Raw genomic sequence first — 22328 nt, forward strand, 5'->3', positions numbered from 1 at the left:
CAGATGACCATATACATATATATGCCCACCTAACATACTGTGTTTACATTGCTCATGTGTACATACATACATGGAATGACGTGCTGAAAAAACACACTATTTGTTTAATTTTTTGGCTTGAAAAAAGCAAATATTGTTAAAAATACTAGCATGCCACCCTCGCATTGATAGGGAAGGAGAGGACCCATACAAGTGGGAAACTTGGAATTTATGGTAAAATATCGAGAACAAGAACGACAGTCCCACCCTGATCGTATTCCCCATGTCACTGCCACCCAACGCAGACCAAAGGCCGACCTGAGAGACCATTTTATGTGTTTCCATGAATCCTGGGTAATGTTTCTCTGAACATACTGATGATTCTTGTAATACCAAATCAATAAAAAATAACACTTATCCCACGCCGTCATGAAAGCAGGTTCAGGAAAAACCAGGGCTTATATTTTTGAAGTAGGCAACTGACATCTGATTACACACATTTACAGGGCTAAGTTAATGTAAATTGTTTCATTGCAGGTAAGTGAAGGCGTTGCATTACTTGAGAATTGCTGACCTTAATTATAGCAGGAGCTAAGTGAAAGCGTGGTTAATTAAGTGATTATGATCTCCATTTAAACCTGACTGAGTATTCTCCTATTAAAAATTACTCTAGTTAAGGAACCATCTTGTACCTGGCAAGACATTTTTTAATGAATACCTAAAAATTTGTTTTTCCACAGAATTTTTTATTAAATGACCACCATGATGATGTTGTCGGGACACAAGTCACTCTCGGCTGAATCGCCGCCAGATGTAGGGCAGCCTAAAGATAAACTGATACGAGGGATGTAAACTGTTGCATCGGAGACAGATCTGTCTTGGGGGATAACTGGCACCAACAATAAGGGAATATAAACGCCGCAAATCCTCCAGTAAAGCCCCACTCTTGAAAAAAAATAATATAAAAGAAAATCTTATAAAAAGAATTCTATAAAAAAAACAGAAATGAGGCAAAACGATGTATATGAATTGACTGTATAGAAACTTCCAGACTTTATTAACTAAAAAATCCTGTACCAGAGCCCAGATGGCTAATGGCACCTTCTCTCCGCCTAATATGTATTAGGGCATTTTCTCATCTTCTTTGGCATCAGTTGGACTAAACACTCAACTGCAATTCACCTGGAATGAAAAGAAAATTTTGATCATCTAACAGTCCAAGAAGATTATCATGAGTGCATGAAATATAATTTGCAATAAAAATTGTAATCAGTAACTAGAACCCATTATTATTTTATAAATTAATTGGTTACCATTACAAGTATATTGAAAATAACTATCCTGAGCATTTTAAAAATTTAACAATAGGTTTGTGGACCATAGTGAGTTTAGTTCATTTTAACTACAATTTAAGACTATTTACTATGTATCCGCAAAATGCATAATGCTTATAATTTAGAGTATTCAAACAAGAGTAGAAGAAAATATCAGATATCTGACATTCAACTTAAATGATTTTGATCAGCTAATAGTTCATGAATATCATCAGCCATGCGTAAAGTATTTAGATATACATAAAAATTTGTAATCATGTAGCAAATATAATCAGCTGCAATTGAAAAAGAAAAATCAATTGGTTACAGTCATTCACATACAACAATGACACACAACTTTGTTCTGAATATGCATAAACTTCTAATGTCGAAGGAGGACGTTAAATCAATTGTCGGGAGCACTCAGTTGAATTTGTAAGCAAGTTTGTAGAACGATGTTGTGTGAAACACAGTGTGGAAAAAAAGTAACTGATTTATTTTAAAAAGTGTCGTGTGTAAATAGATTTGTGTACAGTGAATGTAAAAAGTGTTCATAATAGGGTGGTTTCCTATTATTTTTTTACTGCCTCTATCGATAGATTATTACTCCTGGAGTACGCATTTCATGCTTCTAGATTTTTAAATGACGATATATATTTTTCGCAATAAAATGAAAAGTGAAAATTTTCAAGCGTGCAAAACACGACGGCTAAGTATGAATGCTGGGAAAAGCCCGTGTGACGTCATTCTGGTTCCAGCTACCACCGTGTAAAGCCACTATGGAGCAAGGCTATGAGCGCCGCTATGATGCATGCTGCTAGCAGGTAGTAGAGTACCCTGCTAGCTGGTAGCGCTCGGCTTAAATAAGGATTATAAATACCATATCAAACGAATGAAACATTCCGACCTTAGGCAGTTTTAAAAGGTGATTATTAAGAGATGTTTCCCATGAGCTCTGTGCCTCATGCATGCATTGGTAATCTCAGACGATGTAAAACTCCAATCTACTCGTATAGAAACTAGGTCCCTGTGACGTCACGTGGAGTGGCATCGCATGGGCGCCAATCTGGCCTTTTTCAAATGGGGATAAAGTTGACCGTTGCCATTCGTCTGAACTGGAATTTCTCAAACCAAATAATTTGTATATCATGAATACACTACTAATGGGTAAGGAATTGCAATCAATGCCTTTCGTTTTCTTTAATGAAGGAAACTACCCTATTGGACATTCTCCATGAAGGAGTAGTGTCAATGATTGAATTTACGTGGTGTGGACATAAAAAGTTTTCAATCCTCCACCTTACTGAGAAGCACCATCGAAGATACCGTTGGTAAGTACATGAATTTGAATTTTTGTTATTTTCAATTGTATTTGACAAAATATATTTTTCACTAATGATGTTTCATTAAGTTTTTTTCATGCACTGTCATTCGTGTGGTTCCATGCAATATTTTTTGCACAATGAGGAACTTGCATGGGTCGTAGATTGCTCTAAAAACTATTTTGAATGAGTAAAATGGATATATTAGCTCGCAAAAATGCCTTCAGTTTCTCCATTCAACATCAAAAGAAATAAAAAAATTGCATTTAAAATCGAGAAAAATTTCTCTGAGCCGACCACTGCGCGAAGACACCCGAGCGTTGCCGAGGCCAGGCGTGACGTCATAGGTGCCTAAACAACCGTAGGGAGTTGGGAAATACGCTGAGCGCATGATGTACAATTTGTTTTGAGGGAGTATTTAGCCGCTCATCGTCGCTTTATTTTGTACTGTTATTCTTGGACAAGTTTTCCTATTGCTATTGTGCCACGATTATTACTTGAGATATTAATAATGCGACATCAGCATGATGAAGTACAAGCGTTTCACCTCGTATGTTTTAGTTATCAGAAAAATTGATGATAACGTTGCCACTTGTTCGAATAGTACACCTGAAATTCATCTACATCTACATAATACCTCGCAAGCCGCCTAAAAGGCGTGTGGCATGGGGTGTTAGGACACCAGCTTTTTTTTTAGGACACCAAAAATTGATGCCACGACCCTCAAAGAATTTGTTAAGACAAATTATTGCTATACGTCGGCGGCAAATCGAGATGTAAAAGAAACTTTTAATACTAGAGGATAACGATCGTAAGCTGTGCTGTTGACATTAGAGTAAGTTGTGCTGTTGAATTTGGCAACGCCGAATTAGCGGAGAAGGTAGTCCTATCCGTCCTACGGTACGAATTCACAGCAAAACAGTCTGCACACAATCCACAAGTGAAATCGCGAATCGGTTCCGCTGCCAACACACACACAAGCTATAACCTATTTCAGTAATATATGTAAATCCATAAACAATATACTAGCACATACCATAAAAATGTAGTGGGAAATAGGCAAATACTCTTATCAAAAACTGGACGTCACTGTCACATTCTTATATTCGTCACGTACAACTTACAATAACAGAGCTCGTTATGATGGAAACAACTATTTATTCACTGATTTAAACCCTTAAATTAGCCCACACAAGTGGCACAGGTGACTTTTCTCACAACTATTCGTTGAAATAATGGAATAACAAACTTCACACACAGTTTTTATTTCAATAGCTTGATCGTGAAATGTCATATCTACGGTGAACAACGGAGGTTAACACGCCACTGACAATTTTTACACTACTGTTAGACATTTATCGATAGCTAATAGCACTTTTCACAATTCAATCACGATGAAACACTGATAACTCTTGGCCGACATTTTTCAACCTTGTCAAACTTTGAGCATTACAACCACTGGCACTGTGATTATTGGCAGTAGCTTAACGGGAGATGTCACGTTGAAAATAACACTATTTTGGCACAAAAATGTTTCTAGATGTCTCCAATAAGCGATCAAAAGTTGCATTGACTGGAACTCACCCCATAATACAAGCACAGACAGTCCTAAACGACGACTTCTCCGGTATCTACGAATAAACGGATGAAGTTATTGTATATCAAAGCATAGCGGACATTAGTAAACATCAAAATCATTCTAATTACATACTCAGTGAATGATATGCCGTCAACTTACAATTAACGTATCCCCCTTCCAACGGCCGTGGCTCAGACTCCTACATCGATGTTATTTAGGTATTGTAAAATTTTTGGTTTAACTGCTCCAGTTTTATATTTTACGCCCTTACTCAGATATTAGTATTATAAATAATACAAAAAATGAGGGCTTCCGAGCCTCTATCGTCGGATATTTATCTTTAAATATAAAATAATCAACACGTCTAACAAACGAAGCTCTCACAAGTGCTGGCAACTATTACAAACAATCACAACAATAGCTTCGCGTGATGTTTAGGCACCTTTGACGTCATCGAGGCTTCATCGGCCGTGGCTTGGGGGGTGAGGGAGTTTTTCCCGCGCTTTAAAATTCGTTATATTTATCATTGAATATCTCGCGAAGGAAAACTCAGATATAAATGCAGTTTTCTTTGTTGTATTCAGAAAATAATTTTCTGTCCGCCTGTGAAATTAAAAAAATTCATGCAAGTTCCCCATTCAACATAATGAGATTTCTGTTTAACAAACCTATCATGGCAGTTCATAGAATTTCGTTATAAAGACATTTCACTGCATTCAAAGAGGGATAATACGTGAAAAATAAGAAAATTCACCACAAAATTCAGCTTCCAAAAAGGCAAAATGTAGTCATACCACACAGAGCCATATATTTTAAACGGCATACACTAAATTTGTTATTCATTCTCACCCATTGTTAAACCATAGAACTCTTTTGATAAATTTAAAACTTTGTTAAAATAATCGTGAAAATTATATACATCATTATTTACAATGTTCGACATAGATTATGTCCTAGAGACATAGTTGGTCGATCTTAGATATATTTTTCATTCTTATTCCAAATCTGTGCATATATTCTTTTTATGACGTCTATTTCCTTAGGACAGCTTAATGAATATTTTTCCATTTACAGAGGTAGTCATTTAATTCATTCATATCTCGTTATAGCATCATTGGCATAGCCAGGGGGGTGTCCAGGGGATCCGGACCCCCCCCAGAATATAAAAACAAAATTATTTTCCTTCATAAAAGAAAATGAAACATTGAAAAATCATGAATTTAAAAATTATTTCTTTAATATATAAAGTTTTGTCGATTATTAAAATTAGTTGAAAAACCATTACTTTGTATCCTGTTTTTCAAACATTTTCCCCCATGGCTTCGGACCTCCCCCCCGAACGAAATTCCTCCCTACACCACTGGATAGCAAGTGAAAATGAAACTTTCCTGCCTGCACATGAACGTATTTCATAACCACAGCCCATCTCACACGGTGCAAGAACGGCCGCATTGAGGTACGTTACACTCCCAATTATATCCTAGTGGGCTGAGATGACAGGGAGAAGAGACGGCACGAACAATCGGAATACACGGATAAACCAAACTTTGACTTTTAATTTTTTTTAATATTTGTAAGGGTGTCTCGATTGCCGTCTCGTGCCACCTCGGATTCGCTCTCGGTGTAAAGGAAGAATCGCAGAGTCGCGTTCGAGTGATGGGTCCAGTATCTGAAACTCATAACACGTTGCAACCTCTCGCGTGGGATCCATCCTCGTGCATGACTCTGACACCCTACTCCGATTAACAACTTGCAACATGCTCTCGCGTGGGAATTAGTCTCCGCGTATTCCTCCAACACTTTATGCCGTAACACGTTGCAGTATCTTGGCGTGGGAAGGCGTATGATGTGCATGATCATGTGACCTTTTCCGGCCAATAGGAAGATGCCGAGAGGGTCACGAGACGGACGCGACACGGGAGGAAGCCTCTTGGAGGGAATAGAGTCTTACGCTGTATCTCGGAGGGGGAGTTGGGGGCCTATTACGAACGAGCGGGCGGTACGCTACCGCCGGGCGGAGTTTTCGTTCGGTATACGGTATCATACCGCCCCTTGCGATTACGAGTGGGACGGTCGGAAAGTCACCGCCGGGCGGAGAGTACATGTCAGGGGGTCGGTAAGGAGCGATGCGGCGGAAGTGACGTTTGTATGAAAAATTCTGAGTTCCTTCAGCCCGAAAATGTTGTAGCCAATGGCAAGGGCGTGCGGTGTTCCAATTCCGCGGCAACTGTTCCTAGCAGACGAATATTTCGGCAAGAGTTGTTGGCAGTCGATAAAGACAATTAGTGGTATTTATGGATTAATACGGATGTGTCCTTCGTTAATTCACCTTAAAAGTTTGACAAATGAACGAATTTTGCTCCTCAATTCTTACTTATAGGATAAAAGTTGAATAAAACAATAATTAGCTGTGACTTGCGGAAGATATCATCAAAAAATCACGTATGAGCAGACGCAGGTCGTGACAAATTGCATTGCAGACCATCGAAAAATTACGATAGAAGTACTTTTAGGGCCAACGGGCAAGGTGAACCACCAATTCCATTAGAGCTTTGACCGAAATGCCCATTCTTAAAAAATATATGAAAATCCACCACGAATACTTAGCTGGAGAGCCTTAATCACAGACAATATGACACTCAACATCTGTGAAATGACAAAATATCTGTTGCTCTGCATTCCTTTCGTGTTAGTAACGGGGTTTGGAAACCTAATGCAAATTCAGAGAACAAGAAAGGCACTTTTAAAAATAATGAAAAATAACTTTTTGGCTGTTATCTATGAAAAGCAATGGAGAATTAAAAAACACAAGATATTCACTTCTGGTTACAATAAAATTTTATTTCAATATAATGTGACAGAGTTTCACCATTTCTTTGGTTTAATCACGGGTACACAACCACAGCAAAACAGTCTGCCCAAATAAACAAGTGAGATCGCGAATCGGTTCCGCGGCAATCACACACACAGGCTACAACTTATTTCAATATTTCAGGTAAAATCCACAATCGATACAAGCTCACACCATTGTAAATAATGGTAAATAGGCAAATACGATCATAAAAAACTGGAAGTCAATACCATTCTTATATTCATCACGTAAACATTACAATCAAGAGCTCGCTATGATGAAAACAACTATTTAATCACTGATTTTAAGCCTCACATTATCGTACGCAAGTGGCACAGGTGACTTTTCTCACTACAACTCCTTGGTACGAAATTGATATACTAGTATAAACAAATTTCACACATGGCTTTTCACTTGATAGCTTGATCGTGAAATGTTATCTCTGCGGTGAATGACGAAGGTATAAACGCCACTGACAATCTTTACATTACTATCAGACACTTCTCGATAGCGTAAACCACTGTTTAAAAACCAACCACAATGGAACAGTGATAACTACAGCTCTTGGCAGATGTTTGTCAACCTCGTCAAACTTTGTGCATTACAACCACTGGTACTGTGATTAACGGTAGTTGTCACATTGAAAATAACACTATTTTGAAACAAAAGATGTTCGTAGAAATCTCCAAGCAGCGAGCAAAAGTTACATTCACCTCACAATTCAAGCAGTTATAACGTTGAAATTGACACTACTTTGGCACAGAAGATGTTCGTAGAAATCTCCAAGCAGCGAGCAAAAGTAGTATTCACCTTGCAATACAAGAAGTTGTCACGTTGAAAAAAATAATATTTTGCCACAAAAGATGTTCGTAGAAATCTCCAAGCAGCGAGCAACAGCTGTATTCACCATACAATACAAGCACAGGCAGTCCTTAACGACGAATTTTCCGGCACCTATGAAGAAATGGAAGATGTTTTTGCATATAAAAACACAGCGGAAATTAAAAAACATCCAAATTGTTCTAATTAAATAAATGAATGAGGGTCAACTTACAATCAACGTATCCATCTCCTACGGCCGTGGCTCAGACGGCTACAACGTTGTTATATGGGTATTATACTTTTTTTGTTCAACTGCTCCAGTCTACTCCAGTTTTATATTTTATACGCTTACTCAGACATTAATATTATAAATAACACAAAATATGATAGCTTCCGAGTTTCTATCGTCGGATATTTTGTTTTAAAAACGCCAACTCGACCCGAAAAATGTAAACAGACGTCCGCCATTAGGGGGTCGGTATCTCACCACCGAGGTAGCTGGCCGTGGTATCATACCGACCCCTAAGCCGTGGTATGATACCGACCGGTGGCCACTCGTAATCGCTCGGGGGCGGTAAACGCGCTTCGGGGCGGTATGATACCGCAGGCGGTATCTCACCGCATGCGGTAAGCCGTTCGTAATAGGCCTCTTGGTACCTGTGCTAGTGACAATTAAACGTGTGGAACCAGACTTGTCATCTCATTCTGCCTTCTACGAACCTGGCCGGCTGGCCCTTCCTATAAGCTTAGTGCTTACATATTTATAATGAAGGTAAAGCAAACAATTTATTTTTATTTGCGTACATTTTCTCTTATTTAAGATTGCTTTCCAGGCTCACTAAGAGCTTTCTTCTTTCTAAGATCTTTTTAGAGATGATAACACGAGTGTACTCGTATTCCCACTGGTACATATAAGACCTGGAAATATGAGACGCTTGGAAAATGGAACACGGAGCTCCCATGAATGCAGCTAGCACACGATCGCATCCGTTTTACGAATGGGATAATAAGCCCTGTGTTTCCTAACAAATGCAGTCATTCTGGTGATTAAAATGCAGTCATTCTGGTGATTTTGCATACAATTTTATTTATAATGAAGATTGCAGAAAACATCAAATGAGAGTGAAAATCATGAATTGATAATCTGCGACACGGATACGCCACAGCTGGATAATCGTTGAGTCTGCTGTATTTGAAAAGGGATTATACGCAAAAAAAGTAGAAAATTCACCACAAAATTCAGCTTCCAAAAAGGCAAAATGTAAAGTCATACCACACTCAGCCTAACATTTTAAACAGAACGTGGGAGGCATACGACCTAAATTTGTTATTCATTGTCACGAATTGCTAAACCATAAAACTCCTTTGATAAACTTTTAACTTTGTCAAAATAACCTTGAATGCTATATACATTGATCATTAATTACACTGGGGAACATCCATTTTGCAATCTTAGATCTGTGACTTTTTTCTGACTAACTTTTGGTCTCTGAAAGATTCTCCTGGTTCATTTTCGGGGTATTACTCTAAAGAATATCATACGACCATTATTGCAATTCCCTCTCCTGCATGTTCCATTCATCGTGAAATAAAAATGCTGGAAGATGGTCATGTAAAAGTTTTCAGGAAAAGCAAATTTATGAAAATAATATCTGCGAGACAAAACTGAAAATTAGTTCCAACACAAACAACTAAGATTAATCGAGGAAATTAATTATGCATTTTTAACATGATCACGTGGTTTCGGAGAAAACATTTTGTGAGAACAGAAATTTTTCAGTTGTCATCATCTCCAAGGAAAGGAAACGGAATACATTTTCCGTATTCCATGAAAGATATAACATAGTATCGCCAGAAATGGTTCATCAATTATATCACCTGTTAAACATTTTGATTATGCAATACATGATCGATTTTAACCCTTTTACTGCAGCAGCCTATTTCAGGTGGGATGCACGAAGACTGCCAAGGCTATTTTCCGGAATTAGCAACATTTCAGGTTTAAAAATTTCTCAGCTACTTAATAATATTTAATACTTCTAGACTTTTTCCCAATTCCTAAGATATATTTATATCTTATAACCATAGATAGATTTAGGGGGTTTACTTAAATTACAGCCGATAAAAGGGCCACAATCACAAAAAAAGTGAAAAAATTTCGCTCAACCAGCAAGGACTGATATATCAGCCTGTTGGCAGTAAATGGTTATATCAATTTTTCAAATTGTTATCTAGGAAATGTTTAAATGTTTGTTCAGAAATACCCCCCCCACCACCTTACCATCTTCCCCCTACCCCCCCACCTTATCAAACATCTATTTACGCTAGGTCTTTTTGTACCACCCATTGCAAAATATGGAATCAATAGGGTAGTTACCTTCATCAAAGAAAACGAAATGCATTGACTGCAATTCCTTACCCACCATTTGTGTATTCATACTATACAAATTATTTGGTTTTAGAATTCTCAGTTTAGACGAATGGCAACGGTCAATTTTAACCTCATTTGAAAAAGGCCAGATTGGTGCCCATGCGATGCCACCCCACGTGACGTCACATGGACCTAGTTTCTATACGAGTAGATAGGAGTTTTACATCGTCTGACATTACCAATGCATGCATGAGGCACAGAGCTCAGGGAAACGTCTCTTAATAATGACCTATCAAAATTACTTAAGGTCGGAAAGTTTCCTTCGTTTGATAGGGTATTAATAATCCTTATTTAAGCCAAGCGCTACCTGCTAGCAGGATACTCTGCGACCTGCTAGCAGCCTGCATTGCAGCGGCGCACATACCCTCACCCCAAGGTCACCTCACACGGCGAAAGCGGGAACCAGAATGATATCACACAGAGTTCCCAGCATTTATTACTATTATCATTCTTCTCTCACCCAACGAACAGCGTTCAGTGCATCTTTGCGTGGTGGTTGAGCATCTGCGAGAAGCGCTTGTGGCACACGCCACACGCAAAGGGCCTCTCCCCCGTCTGCACCCACAAGAGAGTGTGCAGGCGCCGCAGGATCTCGTTTGGGGTCGATACCCGTGATGCTGTTTCCCACCCATGGGTGGCGGCGATGGCAAGGATCCTAGTACGGTTGTACCCAATATTCCTCGTAGTGGTCGAAAGAGTCGGCCATGCAGACCCCAATGTGAGTAAGAGATGGAGCTCGTGTCCCTCCCACCTGGTGAGCTTCGGGGAGTCCTTGTTGTTTGCCAGGAGCGTAAGCAGCTCCAGAACCTCCTGGTCTGCGGGTGTGGGCAGCATTCCAGGCACAGTGGCCGGGAGAAGCTGTCGAAAGTCTTGTTCCAGGGAGAGGGCCTGGGAAGCTGGCTGCGATGCCGGAGGCTGTGACTCAAGGTATTGCGATGGTTCTTGTGTGGAAGACAGCAATGGTTTTGTAATGATAGGAGAAACATCGGCGTAAAAATTTAAATGTCACGCTGAGCGAACAGAAACTACATGACAGAAATAATGAATTCTTAAGGCCGTTTAACACAGGGCATGGAATTGCGCAGGTTAGAGCTGCATTAATTTCAAAAGTGGCGTGGAATTGCAGGAATGCATGAACGAAATTAGAACAGGGGCTATTTTGCCGTCTCGCATCCATGCATTCTCACGTGTGTTCTAGCAATTCACCGCTTTACACGACACAATTTTGATTGCGCCTTCGGACGTACGTCAGACTGCGCAATTCCATGTACCCTGTAAAACGACCTTTAAAATAGTAAAAGAAGAGATTTCTTAATATTGTCTAGCCTATAATTTTTCCAAAGCCCTTGAAAGAGTTCTAATGCCCTGAAATATTAAAATCACCTGGAAAGCATCAACAATCTCAATTACAACATCAACATATTACCCCTCAAGCCGTCCCAATAGGCGCATGGCCGAGGGTGAAATCAATTTTTTCAGGCTGTGTAACTGATTAAATTTGTATATGAGAGCGTATGGGTTGGAGAACGAGGGGATGTCATTGCCAAATTCGACCCAGAAATATGAATGTGAAATATCAAATCAAGTCATCGCACAAATTCAATAGAGTTGAATAGTTTTTGCAGATTGCTGCGTGGAGCAAAAGCAGACTTTTTTCAGGGTGTACTTCATTAAATTCACAGAGTATTCTGAAAAGACAAAAAGGCCCACATGATTCCACGATATCACAGCTTCACAGGTAAGCAGACACCCTCGGGGAACTTCTGAGAATCTCTCACGAATTGGATGAGGGAAAATTTAGAATTCCTTACACCTCCAATTCGAAGCATTTTCCACGAGAGGAGACTTTCAGTTCATGACTTTACCTGTGCGGTTTGACGGCACTATGGCTCTTTGCGTGCTGGGTCAGGTCACTTGCCTTGACGTATCGTCGTCCGCAATCCCCACACGCAAAGGGGAGCTCCCCCAAGTGGAGAAATTTTACAACATTCCAAGTTATTACCACGATGGATAAGAATTTTAAAACACCCAAAATTACTTATATACTTTTAAATAATATTATATTTATGTATATAAAAGGACAAGGAATACAGGCGGTCCCCGACTTTCGCACACAATGCGTTCCCGAAAATGTGTACGAAAGTCGAACCATTGACTTTCATACTAATTAGGGGTTACGTTCCAAAAGAACGTAATATACATACTAAAACCTTTTTTTCACGGATTTTATTTCAATTCACCAAATTTTAATAACAGATAAAGGTGGGTGGTGAAAAACTTGAGCAGGTTGAGCAATTCAACTATTTGGGCAGTACATTAGAGGAAAACGGATACAGTAGTAAGGACATCAGGAAGAGAATAGCATTAGCGAAGGAGGCGTTCATGAGCAGGAAGGAGCTTCTGAGAGGATCGTTGTGTAAGAGTTTAAAGAAAAGGTTAGTGAAGAGTTTGGTTTGGAGTGTAGCTCTCTACGGTGCGGAAACGTGGACTCTGAGGAAAGAAGATGAGAGAAGATTGGAGGCGTTCGAGATGTGGGTATGGAGAAGAATGGAGAGGGTGAAATGGACGGAGAGGAAAAGGAACGACGAAGTGCTGGATATGGTTGGCGAGGAGAGGCACCTTTTAGATGAGATACGCAGGAGACAGAAGGTATGGATGGAGTTAGCGCTTAGCGGTGAGGGGATGTTGAAAATGGTGTTGGAGGGTAGAATGTTGGGGAAACGAGGGAGGGGAAGGAGGAGAATAGGATTTTTAGATAGATTGAAAGAGAGTAGGCCTTACAGTGAATTAAAGAAGGCAGTGCTGGAAGGAAAGGGAGGCTCCCAGATCACCTCTTTAGTACTCCATGGAAACCTACCTTAATCGGTAGAATACTATAATAATAATAATATGTTAATACAATTCCTCAAATCATCTAATTTCTTTCGAAAATACGCAGAAAATGTAAATAAAAGTTAAAAAAAAACATGAAATGCGTTGACTATCGAGTGAAACATCCTCTTGGCGTTTAAGTTGACATTCCACTTATTACGTCCACTATAAATAAAAAGGCATATCAAGAAGCATAGCAAAATGTAATTGTTGAACCCGCGCTCTGGATACCTTTTAATTTTTACACCAAAATTCGACATTTGGCAGGTGACATTCCTGATCGCGTATATTTCGCATGTTATTCAAAAAAGACAAGTTATCCATTAACACTGTCCAATGTGTCGCGATGAGTCACCGGAATTACTGCTTGGCATCGACGCGTGCCGGGTGCATCAGCTTATATTTCCGCTCTTCGCGGCCGCGTTATATTTCTTTCAGCCCTTTTTAATTCATAATTTCTAATTCTTCAGGTGAGAAAGCGCCTCATTCTAAATATTTAAGGATTGATACATGTATGGGAATCGAAGAGAGAGGCTGTGATAAATTTAACGGGAAATTCTGGCGGAGAAATCACTACAGTGCGCGATATTACGCGGATGCATTATGCACGAGGCTAAACGAGCCAATTGACCTTGGAATCGTAATGAGGTAGAGCAAATGAACGTCGGCAGCGTTAAATAATGAAGGTTTAGGCTTTAATAGATTGTGGCTCATTGGATGTGATTTTTTCGCTAAACCCTCTAAAATCACAGAAAAACGTGAAATTTCATTTTTATTTACCGATTTCGTGATATTACGTGTTATTTCACAATATCGGGTCTCACGAAATTCACAGACCTCTACTAATAAGGTATAATTAAGTATACATAACTTCAAGAGAGCACTACAGAAGCAACTGAGCCTGAAAAACATTGCACAATAACACAAAGATTCTTTTTCATCTCAAACTACTGTAGTTCCTGCTTCCACCACTTCGTGAATATGTCGCAGGGCAAGCTTGAATCCAGCCCCCTCCAACTCGGCTGCTATGTCGTTGGTTGGCTGGTCCCAAAATCCTCCCACGTTATTCAATTTTTTTAGTTCGTTACAGAGTGGCGCTGCGAGCCTGTCGCGCGCCCAGTATCGCGTTGCTGTTACATTCATTTCAATGGTGAACCAGCGAAGCTCATCACTTGGAAGATGTGTTATATTGCTAAAAAGCTATTAAATTTGAAGATGGTTCGTGCGTCGCGCTTTTGATATGTGTCTAATAATTCTACAAGATACAGGAAAACCAGGAAGGAATGCTGAGCTGAAAATAAAAGTTTTTTCAAAGCAGTGGTAAGTACTCAAAATGCGGTGGGATACCGATGTTAGTTTTATGGCTCTATTAACGTTAATTTGGTAATTTTTTCGTGGTTTTAGATCTCAGTGACCTCGTTTTTTAGTTGAAAATATGTGTTATTCGCTAAGAATAAATTAGCGGTGCAAATAGATAGCGGAAATACTGCAGTATCTGCAATGGCGGCTTTGTTTACTCTTCCATGCATGCCCTTTCTCTTGTTTTTAAAGAGGATATGGCAAAGCATCCGATATTTATTTACGGAAATTTTTATTTTTATCTTCGCGGGAAATCAATGGTTCATGTTTTTCACATAATACCGAAATAATATCATGCCATGTTGCCGTGGAGGCATAGTTCCATCAGTTTTTACTAATTGTGTTATTGTACTTAATTACAATTGTATAACCTCGGTGGTTTCGTAGCTCGCTTTGCAATTAATTGATGGCTTTAGATATTTAGTGAAGAATTTTGTGTCAGTACAGAAAGAGGAGGAAACATATCGCTCCACCACGAATTGAAAACTTGTATTATTTCATTCCTATTAGATACAGTTGTGCAGTGAATTTATGTTTTTATGATCATGGTGAAAGTGTTAATGTGCATCCTACTCTAGTTTTAGGACTTAATGACAGTGAAATTATAATGGTAGCTTCTGTTATCTGGTGGGATAAGATTTATGGCGCCCTAGCGATAGTTATGCTTGCATCCATGCTCATTTTATGCAAGTATTGATGTTGTTTAGCGTACAATAATATACACGGACTAACGGTGATCCGCCTACGGATGTTGAAATATAATTAATTTCATATTTTTTTTACTTCTGTGGATTTGCTGCCATTGCAGTTTAGAAATTATTGTAGTTGTAAACAAAGTGCAACAACAGTAATGTGGTCAGGATATTTTTTGCTGAAAAGGGGCAGGGGTTACTATCTGTAATAAAAAAGGAAGTCATGAGAATAGAGTAAATGTTGGTAATATTAAGAATTGAAAGGATGAACTTATCTCTTGATATTTGCAATCGAAAATTTGGCCCCACCCTTTCATTATGATATTTTTCTCGTGCCTCAAAGCCTCACATTTTTGGTGAGACATAACCTCGTGTAACGCCATTATTAGCTAACTGTGGAGATTTTTCGTGGTAAAAGTATTGTCATTCCACATTTATAACTGATACGACCTAGGATTGCAACTCATTTTTTAAATATATTTTTTTAAATTTTGCCTAATTTTGAAAAATTTCTATTTCTAGGCGGTCATTCATCTCCAGATCTTTTGGTGGAAGTGATACTGCCACAACCGTGGAAAACCCTCAAATCTTCATGAACTTCGAGATTTATTTACATTTTTCACACTTCCAACCTTTGCCCTTATCCTTTAAGCTCGCCTGTACAGTGTTAATGATAGTGCTTGTGCTTTCATGAATAAATGCATTTTAAATTTAACAACAATCACTTCCTTCAACTACCGTTCCCAGACGTCCCCTTTTCCTTTACATTGGTTGCTGTTTCGGTTGATCTTGTGATGTGTATTTCTGTGACTTTCTTGGGTTAAGAATTTAGCAAGGTGTTTTTGTTGTGCCCAAAGTCTTAATTAGGGTTCTCAAACGTACATTTTCCATTTCAGAATAACCATTAAGTCTTAATCTAATCTTAATATGAGTCGTTATGTGAAGCTTTCAGTAATTAATTTTGGGCCAGTTTTTCTCATTGCGGATCTTGTAATTTCTGAATCGGAGATAACCGTATCCTCGTAGCTACCAGTTTAGGATTGCCTGTTTAAGGTGACCTAATGAGAGTTTAACGGAGATTTCTGCAGCCAAAACTTATTTCCCCATTCAGCATAATTGCGCTGGAGTTCCTTGGAGGAGGAAACGCCGACTCGATTGTCTGTATCGCCAATTTTTTTTGGGGGGACCGATACCTTGATAATTATATGTCAGGCAGTATGCCGTTAGCGATAAATATATGATGATCAGGACGCAAATAACTTCTTTTTTACGAAGTAGAGCTAATAAAATACGACTGCTAGCAGACGACAACATCTCATTTTCAATTTCTTCTAAAGGCAATGTTTTTTGTACATGGACTTTCTAACTGGCTGTCAATGAAATTAAAAGGCTATTAAATTGCTTCTTAGTGTTCAATTCAGTTGAAGGCATTTTAAATTCGTTGTTCCAGCGATCAAGTATTGTATTTGGTTCAATGCAATTTCGTAATGCTGGACGCGCAAATACCCACTAGCACCATCTATCGGCGATTCCCTCGCACGGAAGCTTTAGGGCCACCTAGCGGCCGGGAGTTGGAGGGGGCTGCTTGAATCCTTACCCAGGTTGTTGTGACAATGGGCAAGGACAATGGGTGCATCCAGGGGGAGCTCCGCTCACTGAGCGGAAGGTGAGCGAACCACCGCTCTCCCCCTGGATGCGACCGCTCACCACCCGATCACTAGTGAGCGGCCGCCATGTTTGTGAGCGTACTCTCGGGTATGATCAGCGCTCACCTAGGTAGGTGAGCGGCGCGATTTCCAAATGGTGACAGGAGAGGCATCGGGTCGGGCAGCCGTATTAGTCATACGCTACGGCAAGTTGCGCGCGCTGCATGAGTCATACGTAATGTATGTCATAGAAAGTTGAGTTGTAGAGGGTCTTTTGCTATTTGGTCGTCGAAGAGGAAACATCCAGGCATGGAAGGCACCAACTATTATCACAACTATGTTGTGGATGGGGTGGTATATCAAGTCCACGGATCCCATGTATTCCACCAGGAATTACAATCAGGTGATATATAATACTTTTTACTATTATTTAAGTGTGCAGTAAAAATATTTTCCGTCTTTCTTAATGTATTTCGTTGGGAACTTCGTTTATAGCGGTGAGGAAAATATGTGAATAAGACTTTGGTGTCTGAAGTTAGTTTTAGTGTTTTCATTATTAATCACACCAACAAGGGTAGCATGAAATAATGGTTATTGTGATAATTGCTTAAGATTCTTTCCTCCGTTCAAGACTTTGGTGTTACCCTCCTCACGTGGCACGGTATAGTTATTGAAAAAACGTACCTGCAAATATTAGATGCCCACAATGTGACGTATTCCGCTAGGGAGCCAAAATGCTTGTCTGTGAATTGAAATTTTGAAATTATACTTTCCATATCATTTCATGCACTCTTGGCAACTTCGGTTTTGCTGGTGAAGGGGACAGGGTATGTAAAGGTTTGGTATCCGGCGAACGGTGTAGTGTTTTAACTATTTATCTAATTTACTATTTTGATGTTTTACTTGATGTTGTGATTATTGTGGTAAGCACTTAAGGTTTTCGTCGTGCTCAAATTCAGTGTTACCCAAAGCACCCCACGTGGCACGAATTCCTAATCGCGTAAAATATCGCGTGCATTAAATGCCTACAATGATATAGGTCAGTGATAAGGCATAAAGGAGCTGAAGCGTTATTCTGCAGTGGAAATTAGCCGTAGGCCAAGTCGGTATCGCCCCCTGCCACACACCTTCGTGGTGGCTTGCACGGTACCTCGTAATAGGCGCGCAGCTAAGAAATTAAGGCTGGGTGCGTTTTAGGGGCAACTAACCCTGGTGTGTGGAATATGGGTGGTGTGGGTGCCCAGAATTTTTTTATAGATGAATGGTTGAAAATGGTAAGTTTTTCGGCTTTCTGAGGGATATCTTAGTAATCCTTACTTTATTTTATGAGTAATCTTTATGCAATTAATCTGAAACATTCCATGATAAAATTTCTCTCAGTTCATGGGGGGGGGGGGGGGAGGTTCATCCCCTAAAACTCCCATCGCTGCACCACTGGCTCGTAGTAGTACATGAAGTTCAGATGTAGCATTGCCTGCGAAAGGGATAACCTAATAGTTAAAATGTGTTTCCAATTCTTCAGAAATTTCTTGTAAACTCCAAGAAAAGTTATTGCTACCTATTTTTGCTCATTGCCAGGGATTAGGTTCTCGATTATAACATTAAGCCATGGGAACTTCATTTCCTACCTTGACTGCACCTTCTTGTTTCAAGGATTGTCAATCACAAGTTTTCTGCTCCTTGGGTGCTGGAAAGAAGTGTCGCCTTGGTTTTGGTGTGCTTGCAATGTCATTGGTTGCATCACATTTTTACACCTCAACCAAATATAATAATCTTTACCTTACTTCTATTCCCGCAGTCATGCCGATGAATTTTTAAAATTATATTGGACCGGAATTAACTTTATTCTAGAAAGGTGGTTATTACGAACGTGACTCTTTCAGTTTATGTAATTAACTGTGTTCTACCACTTTCCCCAGACCCTGAGCGTGCGGCGAAAATTTTGTGCAACCACTTAGGGTCATTGGAGGCGCATCCGGTGCAGGCAGAGGCGGATCTACAAGGTTTGTAAGCTACTGTGATTATTAAGGGTAAAAAATGACATTAAAACAAAATTATATCTATATATAATTTTTCCACGTGTTTTCGGCCTTCAATACATCTCCACGCCACTCTGTGTCATCATCTTGCGTTTATGTTTCTATGTGCCTTCAATTACCTTGCCAAAAGTTGATATTAAGTTAATTGCATCCGACTGCCGTAAAGACTTTGGTGGAGCAAAGGTCATCAGCTCCATTCATGATTACTACTTGTCTCTAGTATCTTTGCCCCAGGCTAAAAAGGGCTTGCTTAAGGTCTGGGATTAGATTGAGAAACCCTTGACCATATGTAATAACTCTTTCATTTGGCTTGTAAAAGCCTAGTTACCACTTGCTGCCCGTAAGGATGGTTTGAGCCCACATTGCATTTTCAGTATGATTTTGAAGTTATAAATCCTCTTAAGGTGTGGGTTGTGAGTCAGTCTGCTGGAGCTGAAGGCTTTAAAGGTTACTTACAAAATTACCTGTTTAATCTTGGCTAAAACTTTCAAACACAATTCACGAATGCTAGAGGGCCTGCTAAAAATATTGTGATGATATCCTTGTAAAAGAGTAGCAGGCGGTATTGTTCATCCCCCTGCAATTGGCTTTCATGTGGTTATGTCTTTTCTGATTCATTATCCTTGACTTACAGATGCTAAGGAGTGGGATGGCAAAAAAATTCTAATGATGCTGGAGGAGTACCGGGAGAGGCTAGGTAGGTTCCGTGACCCCAAAGTCAAAAAGACAGATTTGTGGAAGGAGATTGCCCTGGTGTTTAGCCGCTCCGGTATGACCACCATAACACATGACTTATTGGACCGGAAATTTAGAAACCTAAAGAGAACTTTTCTCAAGGTGAAACAGACGAAGAATTCCACTGGCCGTAACGCAGTTAACTGGCCATATTATGACTTAATGACGGGCATTATGACTAATGACGAGACGGTGAATATACCGGAGATGGTGGGCACTGGGGTTAGGGCGGAAGAAAGTGTGGCTGCTGCCAGTGCATCTTCGGAGGTGTTGGGGGGTCACGGTCCCCTCCTCAGTACTCCTCCAGCCCTGCCCAGCAGGTGGAAGCGCCTGGCGGAAAGGAGGAATGTGAATGAGGAGTTGGAGAGGAAAAGGTAACTACTAATTATTACAGACACTGACCTTATTTATGTAATCACTTGTCTTTCTGTAATAAGTTATCATTCAAGGACATATAATGTAGTCTATAAATGTAGCTGGTTGGTAAACACCTCAAGATAATGACCGAACTTTTTTCTGTTCTTTCCATATAGAGTGGAGGCGCTCAATGCAATTGCCGAGCAATTAAAGGAGAGCAACAACATTCAGAAGGAAAGAAACGAGTTGCTGAGAGAGTATTTGAGTAACGGAAGGCAGACATAATTTTTTTACTTATTTATATATAATGTTTCCTTTTATGTATTTGATTTCTGTAAATATAATTTTTTTAAATTTCTCGTGAATGGATCTCTTCTCATTTAAATGAAAATGTTGGTTAAATGACTTACCAATGACCCTGTTATTGTTTCGGATAATTTTTTGATGGAAGCAAGGGCATACCCCGGATCATATTAAGGAGAGGCAAGCCATTGTGTATGGGGGGGACAAAGTTGTGGCATTAGTTTGAGATTATTTCCTCGAAAAAATAGTTAATTTAACGATCTTATCGTAATGCATATAAGTGGGTTTAAAGAAAATTTGTTGAATGTTTTTGTTTCAATGCAGTTCTGATTTTGCTTAGACTTAAGCATTTTTTTCTTCTGGTGTACGGGGGAGCTGCTCCCCTACCCCTCGCTTGGTAGGCCTATGGATGGAAGGGTTTCAGTGTAACTTAATGTCTGCTTCATTGTGAATTCTGTAGCAGTAATTAGATCAACCCATTTCTATTTTGGTGAACCCCAAGGATCTAAATGTAAGTGCCAGCAGCGGGAAAAGATTTGTGGTAATGCCTATTTCTCTCGGCCCCCTTTTGGCAACATTTGTTCATTCTAATTTATGATCTATATCACTATGACATTTTGTATAAGTATGTTCACGAGGGTAGAAGTCGCTATAATATAGTTTTAGCAAAGTTTTTCTATCCACAGTGGAACTGAGCTGCCTTAGTAAGTAATATGAAGAACTGACTTTGCTGCTGATGTTTGTAACATGCTCATTCCAGAAAATTTTGTAAGCCAGAGATATTCCTATGGGAAGGGTTTTTGTGGTAACGATACGCACTTCGATAACTTGTACAGAAATAATGACGACTGCGTTTATTGCCATGTGTGCCACAGATGCACGTCCGCACGAGAGCATTTATAATCATCCACAGACCATTTTAGAAACCATTTATCTTAAGGTTGCCCAGCATAGATCCCCCGATGGCATTGTTTCAGTATTTTTGAGAAGCTGGAAGGACTTTTAATTTACTTCAATGAACCCAGTTTCAATAATATGTGTAGTTTATGGTGGTGATTCACATTCTGATGTTACAACAGACAGGTATGCAACACTTTAATTGAGGAATATTTTATTGCAATTAAATTTTAGCAACCGCAATGAAGAACGAACTAGAGATTTAGCATGTCTTGACAATATACATCAATGTAAATTTCACCAATGTTTGTTCTTCTTTTCAATCTGACCATTACTGTGTATTGTAAGCCTATCTAATGTAGTCCCCAATAATTGATAAACTGGTAAGATGTGTCATTCAAATATGAATGACAAAGGACAGGAAATGTTACCTAACAAATTCACTTGGTAGTATGAAATGGTCCAAGCATAAACCTAGATGTGATCATCCTGGTATAATATTTCACTATTTCTTCAAGGTCTATAAAGTTAACATGTATGCTCCTCAAAGGAAGAGTATCATAACTCAAAACAAAATCCAAGTCTGAAATGAAGGTTGGCCGTAAGAACTGGACTGCGACACAACTTGCAAGGATGAAAACCAGAGCATTGCTTTATTTTGAGTTTCCATTATGAAACCGTAACTGAAAATTGTCCAACCTTTAGCTCAGAAGAACACATTGATAGGTACTATGTAACTCTTTACTGTGAAAGCAAGTTGAATTTTAAAAGTATACAGGCCTCAAATTTATCCAAATTCAAAATACACAAGCTATATTATCCTGGAGTGGACAAGTAGTTGCAACGGGGGGAAATTAGTAACAGCAAAGATGATGGGCATGTAGTGAAGTAGTTGCAACTGTTGTGTTGCATGCGAATAACCTGCCACTACTGAATCACAATGTTAATTTGCACAAATATTGTGAAGTAATGGCTGAAGTCTATCTGCAAACAGGCTTATGTACACCTTAGCTAAAACAAAGTATACAAATAGGCCTATATTCACTCGTGCAATTCCTCTCGCCTCCTAAAAAAACAATGGTATCACAAAAGCATTTGTATAAGAAAAGGAAAATCAGTTGTGACTAAAGAA

At 39.3% G+C, this 22328-nt stretch overlaps 2 protein-coding genes across 3 annotated transcripts in view; one reads left to right on the top strand and one right to left on the bottom strand.

Moving 5' to 3' along the window:
* Nucleotides 1-738: 738 nt before the first annotated feature.
* The window catches only part of LOC124160172 (zinc finger protein 367-like), a 105380-nt gene continuing 83790 nt past the window's right edge, over nt 739-22328 (bottom strand). The window contains exons 4-6 of one of the 2 annotated variants that reach the window (XR_006865104.1): nt 11049-11238; nt 1057-1161; nt 739-924 (exon numbers count right to left, since the gene is read on the bottom strand). Coding sequence is in view for 1 of the 2 variants with exons in the window: in XM_046535935.1 (XP_046391891.1) it covers nt 1158-1161; nt 11049-11238 (194 nt within the window). In the remaining variant the exon portion in view is untranslated. Of the gene's footprint in view, nt 925-1000; nt 1162-11048; nt 11239-22328 lie in introns of those variants that run through there. The other variant, XM_046535935.1, reaches the window with a different exon arrangement.
* Nucleotides 16891-20281, top strand: LOC124160171. Its single transcript, XM_046535933.1, has 4 exons — nt 16891-17268; nt 18785-18868; nt 19539-20013; nt 20173-20281. Exons 1-4 carry the CDS (start codon nt 17175-17177, stop codon nt 20279-20281), a joined length of 762 nt encoding a protein of 253 aa, XP_046391889.1. The 5' UTR covers nt 16891-17174.

The sequence above is a fragment of the Ischnura elegans genome, chromosome 6 (assembly GCF_921293095.1).
Source record: "Ischnura elegans chromosome 6, ioIscEleg1.1, whole genome shotgun sequence".
NCBI lineage: Eukaryota > Metazoa > Arthropoda > Insecta > Odonata > Coenagrionidae > Ischnura > Ischnura elegans.